Source organism: Aplysia californica, unplaced genomic scaffold (genome assembly GCF_000002075.1).
Source record: "Aplysia californica isolate F4 #8 unplaced genomic scaffold, AplCal3.0 scaffold00294, whole genome shotgun sequence".
NCBI lineage: Eukaryota > Metazoa > Mollusca > Gastropoda > Aplysiida > Aplysiidae > Aplysia > Aplysia californica.
This window is the reverse complement of record NW_004797564.1, coordinates 924,609-933,566: the sequence shown is the minus strand read 5'-3', so window position 1 is coordinate 933,566 and position 8,958 is coordinate 924,609. Positions and strand designations below refer to the sequence as shown.

Genomic DNA, 8,958 nt, shown 5'->3' with positions numbered 1-8,958 from the left:
CTGTCTGTCTGTCTGTCTGTCTGTCTGTCTGTCTGTCTGTCTGTCTGTCTGTCTGTTTTGAGAACACTTAACATTCTGACTTTTAAACAACTGAGCTTCCAAAAGCTGACACTAATGTATTTTGTAGTGTTTTTTCTCATGTCTCCTCATAATTTGTTATCTTGGTTTATTTTGCGAGGGGTTGTTGGAAGGCGCCACTTATAGGCCTTACTTCTTCACTTGATCTCTTTTGTTGTCTTGCTTTAATGTTCCCCAGCCCTAAATGACTTTGGGGATTTTGGTGGGTGCTCTGGTGTGGTTTACTCCTTCCTTCCTATCAAATATCTATGGTCCTGATCTCTCCGCCTTCTTTTTTATGTTTGTAATTTAGATCTTGGCCTAGAGCACTGACTGGTTTAAAACAACTAGAAAAGGGTGGGGGGTGAAGGCCAGGGTTAGGTGGAGCGCTTGCACCAATGGCGCCACGCCACTGGTCAGACGTATTTTGTTTTGACCTGCCTTGCTTTTTCCACAGCTCTTAGTTATAACCATTGTTTTATGAATTTGATTCTCTTATGTCGAGTTACCAAAAAGAAAGAAAAAGAAAAGAAACAAACTGCTCACATGCTCTGTTTCTGTGTCGGTTGTTGGTTGGTGGGTGGATGCTCTGGTGTGATTTGCTCCTTCTTTCCTATCAAACATCTATCGTCCTGATCTCCACTCCTTCATTTTTATTTTTGTTACACTTTTGTAACACTTCTAATCTCCTGCACTTACTTGCCCTAAGTGTGTTGCAAGTGCCATGCGTAAAATTTTTACTAAAACATAATCTTTTTTCTGTCGGCAGGATTTTTCCGTCGCAGCATCACCAAAGTGGCGGCCTATGTATGCAAGTATGGGGACAACTGTGAAATGGACATGTGGATGCGGCGCAAGTGCCAGGCCTGTCGGTTACGGAGATGTCGCGAAGTGGGCATGAAGGAAGAATGTGAGAATGATCATCCTCATAGGATTGATAATACTTGCTTTACTTTTACTTTTTCATACTCTGTTGCCGTTAAGCGTCGATGGGAGATGCAGTTTTCCATGGTAGGCCAGCTCCACAGCTCTTTCTGTTTTGATATTATGTTTTCTCAGGGTTTCCTTGACACCCTTGATCCACCTTTTGCATGGCCTTCCTCTTCCTTTATAGCCTGAGTACTTGGTGTTGTAGGCTCACGAGGCTGACTGGCCAGGTGACATGCGTAACAGGTGGCCAAACCATTTTATTCTCTGTCTTTCAATTAACCCTATCCGTACTCCCTGGGGTCATTTTGTACACCCGGGGTTGTATTCTTCATATTTTAGAATACTTCTGGTACGAAGATCTCTTTGAAACTTTTGACAGACTACTATGCAAAGCGTACGGATCGGATTAACGAGTAAATTTCCTCTTTGGAAAGTGGTGGCACAGAGTCCCCCCGTTGTGTGGATACGATAGTAAAACACGACGTACGGATAGGGTTAAGTAGCACAGTCTTTTCGACGGCATTGTCCTTTTAATGGTACAGTTGCACTTTAACAACACTCCACCCTCCCACCCCCACCCCAATAATTTTCAAGGTAGATAAATTGAATTTTGTGGGTGGTTGGCGGGTGCTCTGGTGTGGTTTGCTTCTTCTTTCCTATCAAACATCTATCATCCTTATCTCTCCTACTTCTTTTTTGTGTTTGCTGAAGATTAGAGGTATTACAAGAGAGTAACTTATATGACCTTATTGTTTTGCAAGTGCTGTAAAAAACTTACTAAAACTAAATTGAATTTTTGTTTGTTTCTAAAACCAGGCCTCCTGTCGGAAGACCAGTGCAAAGCACGGGACGCCCGACGGAAGGCCAAGCAGCGCTTCGTGCCCAAGAAAGAGGTGCACAGCCCGGACAGCTTCGGCAACAGCATGGACTCGGACTCGAAGCAGACGGTGCTGTCGGTGGACGTGAAGCCGTCGCTGTCCTCCCTCCCGTCCCTTCCCTCGGTGCCGTCCACCTCGTCCAGCGTGGGCTCCCCGTCCTCCGTCACGGAGGAGATGCCCGACATCATGAAGAGGCTGCACTCGGACCAGCACGAGAGGATCGTGTTCCTGGTCTCGCTGCAGGACAAGTACGAGTTTGCTGACCCCGACAGTTACGAGAAGACGCTGGTAAGTGGAAGAACCATCGAGAACGAGGAAGGAGAAAAAAGTGGAAGAACCCCGTAGTAATTGGGGTACCTTTGGTCGCTTTTTTAAGGACAAATGGGCTAACCCAGGTATCTGGGGTTTCCAGAAATCTTGACCTACACCAAAAGTGGGCATTGCCCTACCTAAAGGAGAAGTTTGGTTTCATTGGTGTGTATATTTGTTTGGTATAGAGAAAACTCTCCTTGTCTTTTAAAGAAACTGAACAAGGGGCAAAAACTTTACCTTTGATTTTTTCAAAACAGCATTTTTCGGGATAGCCCCCTTGTGCTTAATAATAATAGATAGCATTTATATAGCGCAAATCCCCGCTCAACAGCAAGCTCTATGCGCTTCACAATCTATACTCTTACCCCAGCAGACCTTAGAGCATTCTGAAACAAACTCCACTTCCTAGGAAGCGTACAGTGCAAGCAGCCATTTATAGGCGCTAAAACACTAACATAATGACAAGCGACTATATGAATGTTTGTAATATATCGCCCAGGAGCTCAGGCAGAGGGGCACGGTGACCTCAGGGGGGTCAGGGCTCAAAGGTAGTGTAGTATGTTGTTCAATTAATTATGTTGGTGTTTTTGTATGTGTATAATTATTTATTTTTCCCATTAGTATTATTACCATCATTGCTTTTTATCTCTTTGGCACGGGAATGAGCATCTGGTCTTGTTTTTTTCTCTTCGGTCTTGCAGAAAGTATTATTACCACCATTGTTTTTATCACTTGGACACTGAAATGAGCATCTGGTCACGTTTTCTTTTACTTCTGTCTTGCAGAAAGAGTTTGATTACAAGACAAACAGCACGCTGGACCCTCAGACATTCATGAACTCGATGGCGTCAACGTTTGTGCTGGTGACCAAGCTCATAGTGCAGTTTGCCAAGGAGCTGCCGCATTTTGTGGATGTGTGCAAGGAAGATCAGATCACGCTGCTCAAGGTCAGCTCTTTTTAAACGTGTCCGTTTTGTATCGTTTCTGGGGGGTTGCTTTTCTTGATTTTAGATGAGTTGGAGTTTGTTTTTGAAGACGTTACCTTTCGTACAGTCGAATTTGTCCATGCCAAGACTGCCCCACCCATTATCGAGGAGAAAAGTCGTTGTCTTAGACAGGTGGATGGGTGGTTTTCTCCTTTTCTGTCAAACATCTATCATCCTTATCTCTCCTCCTTTTTTTGTATTTGTTAATCTCTTGTAACGCTTCTAATCTTCGGCACTTATATGACCCTATTGTGTTGCAAGTGTGGTAAAACTCTTACTAAAACTAAATTTAGAGTGGTGGATGTCTTGAACAGTGTCGTAATTTTTTTTTAAACCGCAAAGGAAGAAGTGGGAAGTGGTTATTTGTACCGGTTGTCTTAGGCAGGTGACCATTAGAACAGGTCCAACTGTTTTAGATTTTCTTTTTGACCTATGAAAGTTGTTTTAAAATTGGGTCAATTCAAGAATTGGTTCAATAGACAGGTAAATATTTTGAATGAGAAACTTTGTTTTTGAAATAAATTGTGGAGGGTGACTTACAAGATATCAATTTTTGGGCCAGATTTGTTGGTAAATGTTTAGAAGAGTGAACTTTTACTTCAGCTCTTCAAGAGCTCAGTATTACTATGTTGTTTTGTTGTGGGAAGGGGAGGGGGGGCCAGATTTGTTGGTAAATGTTTAGAAGAGTGAACTTTTACTTAAGTTCTTCAAGAGCTCAGTATTATTATGTTGTTTTGTTGTGGGGGGGGGATATAAGAGGAAGAGAAAGCTGTACCCATTGTCTTTCTAGTTTAATGGCAGTTAAGATCTTATCGAATCTGTTGATTGTGTCGTGATAATGATAGCTTTACAATGGGATGAAGACTTTCATGTTTCCTTTCTCTCCTCAGTCTTCAACGACAGAAGTCATGTCCATCAGGGCTGCCCGCTGCTACGACCTTCAGTCCAAGTGCATCATTTTTGCCAACGGGCAGCCATGTAGTTTGCAGAACATGAAGGCCGCCCACGCAGGCCTGGGGAACTACTGCGAGCGTCTCTTTGAGTTCTGCCACAATATGGCCTCATGTAAGACGGACAACGCAGAGTACGCTCTGCTCACGGCTATCTGCATCTTTTCAGGTTAGTTGTCTTTGTTGATTGGGATTGCTTTGTTAATTCTCTCTCTCTCTCTCTCTCTCTCTCTCTCTCTCTCTCTCTCTCTCTCTCTTTCTCTCTCTCTCTCTCTCTCTCTCTCTCTCTCTCTCTCTCTCTCTCTCTCTCTCTCTCCCTCTCTCTCTCTCCCTCTCCCTTGCTCTCTCTCTCTTTATCTCTCTCTTTATCTCTCTCTCTCTCTCTCTCTTTGTTCCTCCCATCTGTCTCTCTCTAATCTCTCTCCAACGCACCCCCCCCCCCCCCGTCTCTATGTGGTTGATTGGTGGGTGCTCTAGTGTGCTTTGCTACCTTTTCTTTCTTATCAAATCAAACGTCGATCGTCTTTACCTCACCTTCTTCAATTTTGTGTTTGTTGCTCTCTTGTAACTCCTCTAATCTCTAAGGTCTTATATGACCTTACTGTGTTACAAGTGCCGTAAAACACTTACTAAAACTAAAACTAAACTCTCCTTCTCTCCGTCCCCCACAGAGCGACCAGGCCTGGAGCAAGCGAGCAAGGTGGAGGAGATTCAAGACCAGTACGTGGAGCTGCTTCAAGTCTACGAGACGGCCAAACGGGGAAAGGGCGGGGGTGCTCTAGCGCGCTTCCTCTCTCGCCTCTCAGATCTGCGGACTATTAGCTCAGAGCATTCGAAGCTTCTGGTGGAGATGGACGTGAAAAAGGTGCAAATGGATGTGCCTTCTCTTATCAAGGATATCTTACTACTCCCCCCAGAAGGCAACTAGAGCGCACCCTCTCCCTCTTTTTACCCCTTTTACATCTCAAGATTTCAGCCGCCCCACCCCCACCCCCAACTGTTGTTGTTACCACAAGATATTATCACTACTGCATTCTCTCTCTCTTGTTGACAAATGGAGTGGTTCGTCTCCTTGTTGGTGGGTCGGGCACCGAGCAGTGCTTCTCTCCTCCCGACGCTGACGACGCCTGTGTGCTTGGATGTTCTTGGCCAGTCTACCGGGGGCGGGATTTTCTCAGTCCTTACAGCGTCCATGAGACTGCCGAGGAAATGGCTTCTGGACTGACGACACATTGACACCCCCCCCCCAGCTCCTAGCGGAGAGTCGTGTGACGTCGTGTTGGGCGTCGTCCTTCTCGTAAGAGAGTGTTTGATTTGTTCGTTATCGCGTGGATGGTTGCCGTGCCAACAGGAGGTGAGCTGCGATTAGTGGCGTAATACTCAGGGTAACTGGCTGGCCCGCGCACTCCCACCCAGCTGCCGGCTCTCTTCCGTACGGCTCATCGTGTGAAGGATTTCTTTTCACGACCACGAGACACGTGTGACATGTGTGACGCGGGGAGACGCCCTCCTCCCCCATCCCTGTGTCGCTGGACACACACACACACACAACGCACACACACACACACACACACACACACCGTCCTTTGTTGGTGGTGCTACCGAGTGATGACCGGCAAACGCTGCAGCACTGCGCCCGTCGGTTACTCTTTACCTGATGGTGTTTGGAGGAACTCTTGACCAAGACAACGAGAAGAGACAGTGCTGAAATCTGCTCTCGGTGAAGTGCTGGATCTGCTGTGGGTGAAGTGCTGGATCTGCTGTGGGTGAAGTGCTGGATCTGCTGTGGGTGAAGTGCTGGATCTGTTGTGGGTGAAGTGCTGGATCTGCTGTGGGTGAAGTGCTGGATCTGCTGGGGGTTAAGCGCTGGATCTGCTGTGGGTTAAGTGCTGGATCTGCTCTCGGTGAAGTGCTGCAGCCCCGCTCGGTGTTGTCCGACACTCACCAGGTGAATTGTGTTGCTTTTCCTTCTGAAGACCAGTGCCAGTGTGGGAAAAAAATTCAGTGGATTTTTTTTCGGAGCAGAGTTGTGCAATAGCTCTCAGACATTCTCTGTTGATGTTTCCTACCAGACATGAATGCTAGGGCCTGACCTGAAGCCAGAATTGTACAACATGCCTAAAGCATGAGAGAATGAGTAAATACATTTGTTTTTATTCTTTGCTCAGCATATCAGACCCAGTGATGCTACATACTTCTTTTGTACATTGTAATTCCTCTTTGACCCATCCTCTCTACTCTACTCTCCCCACATTTTGCATCTTCTTCTCTCTCTCCATTGTCTCTCCTGGCTGGACGAGGGGTAAGCTGCTGGAGCAGGCTCAGACACACACAGGGGATCACCAGAGATCCTGACCGCACGGAGAACACAACGCATTGACTGACTTTGTGGCTGTGTCTGCTCCTAGCCAAGCGTGGATTTCTCACTATCCGGTCGTGCATTCTGTAGTGGATACCAGGGAACTAACAAAAACTTCACAAAGTGAAAGGAGATGGAAAGGAATTCGTGTTGTGCTCCTAATCTTTCACATTTTACTTCTTTTTTCTTTCTTTTTTTTTTTGAAACTACGAGATTATTCAACTATGAACAAAAAATTGGTGCTGGTTGGAGAACTATCACATGCCTTGTTTTGCTCTCTTCATTTGCAGTATGGTCAGATTATATTGGAATCTTCTGAGTCCCAATTCTGTTGATGCAATTGTCGGAAAGAGGTTCATAAAATACTGTCTTTTGTTGGTGTGCTGTAAATGAAGTTTTGTTGCTGGTGATAATGCCTGACATCATTCAAATGTGTTGACTGGTGTTGTGCTGATTTCTTTTGGATAAGATTTGATAAAACAAGGAGCATTTTAATTTTTTTGTGAAGAGGAATGCAAGTTTCTTGTGCTGGCTGCCATTCAGGAAAGGGGGTCATCGGATGCTTTTTAGCTTCTTTTATTCGGCTTATCCTTTAGCAAACCAGCCCCAGTTCATAACCACACACTTTTTATTTCATAGTTTAATGGTGTGTGTGACTTTTTTATAAGTCTTTCAGTTGAAGCCTGGTTCTCAAAAAAATGTGCCAACCTCTGTTTGTGTCTTTTGTGCCAATTTTGTTTTTAGTATCTTGCTAATTTCCTACCCAGTTGCTCGGCAGCCCCTTTTAAAAAAGGCTTCCTGCTAGGTTACTCTGTTTAAATAACTTTTTTTCAGCTGTTAAGAAATGTAAATTATGCTTGTAACAAAAGGTTTTCCTATTTTTTGGGGGGGGGGGGGGGGGGTTATGGTAATGGTTGATACACGTAAAGTGTAAAGGTAATTGAATAGCACGACAATAGGACATGTTTTAAAAAGTAAATAGCAAGAACTCTTTTTTCACTCCCTCATTTCTTTTCCATCGTTGTCTCGATCAGATTTTGAAAGTGAATAGACAGTTGTTTTTTTCAAAGTCTGAAGCAGGGCTGGTGTAAAGTGTTGTTGCTTCCCTCTCGGCGTGTGGCTGATGGTGGGGCATGAGCGTGCTCAGCTTGTGATGGTTCTTTCATGAACATGTACAAGGTGGTTACAGGGAAATCATGAGATATTAATTGTTCTTGGAACTCGTGGTGCATGCATAGCTACGTGTGTGGGAGCTCAGCCCTCGGTGGAAAGCTCGACGCTTTGCCTAGGGCCACTGTAACAGTTGTCGCTCTTTCTCCGTGCTGTAGTCTGGCTGAGACTCCATTTTAGCTTGAGTAATTCATATAGTCTTGTCCATAAGCTTGGGATGAGACAGTGCCCTGAGTTTTGTTGCTGATTTTTAAAGAATTTTAACCTTTGAGCAGGAGTGCATGTGTATAAGTGCTTGCTTGAGCTTACAAATACAATTGTAAATCTTAGAATGCTTTGATGTGTCTGCAGAGTTAAAAAACAACATTCAGGGACAGGCGGAGCGATTGTGTACGAGTGTGGTACTAAAGTGTTGCAATGGTTGTTTTGTTCACGTACAAACCTGAGGGATATCTGACCTACTTTCTATAATTGTAAAAAAATTAATAATTTTTGTTGTTGATGAGTACAAAAGCAAAGACGCACCACCATCCTGGAAGTTTTTGGTTGTACGTGGACTACATGAGCTCTTTCCCCACTTGTCTCGGGGGTGGTGGGTGATAGAAATACCGTTGTACAGCAGCAGCCGAGACCCTTCATCTTTGCAGTAGACCCACCCTGTGGCCTTTGTGCTGAGGATCTGGCCACACTGCCCTCGGAGTGTAGGGAACAACATGCGCCAACACGCGCCAACTCACATCAATAACGCCAACACGCGCCAACTCACATCAATATACGCCAACACACGCCAACTCACATCAATATACACCAATACCCACCAACTCACGCTAACACACACCAACTCACGCCAACGCATGCCAACTCGCATCCATATACGCCAACACACGCCTACACACTTTAGTATACCCCAACAGACGCCAACACACACCAACACAACACGCACCAGCACTTGTCAATACACGCCAACACACATCAATATATGCCAAAACACGCTAACGCACGCCAATTCATGTCAACACACAGCTACACACATCAATACACACCAACACACGGCAACACACATCACAACAACACACGCCAACTCATGACAACACACGTCAACTTACGCCAACACACATCAAAAAACGCCAACACACGCCAATTCATGCCAACACCCGCCAACACACGCCAATACACATCAATATACGCCTACACACCCCAACACACACCAGCACACCCCAACACACACCAGCACACCCAGACACACACCAACACACACCAACTTACACCAACACACACTAACACACACCAGCACACGCCAGCTTGCCTGGACCTGA

The 8,958-nt window shown here is 45.3% G+C and overlaps 1 protein-coding gene across 1 annotated transcript; it reads left to right on the top strand.

The window, feature by feature from the left end:
• Positions 1–824: 824 nt before the first annotated feature.
• LOC101848211 (ecdysone receptor) lies at positions 825–8,948 on the top strand (the record flags this gene model as incomplete). Its single annotated transcript, XM_005101707.3, is given in 5 exon segments — positions 825–967; positions 1,804–2,153; positions 2,963–3,124; positions 4,054–4,282; positions 4,785–8,948. Coding segments are annotated over 5 exon segments (1,074 nt in total). The 3' UTR covers positions 5,042–8,948.
• Positions 8,949–8,958: the final 10 nt, after the last annotated feature.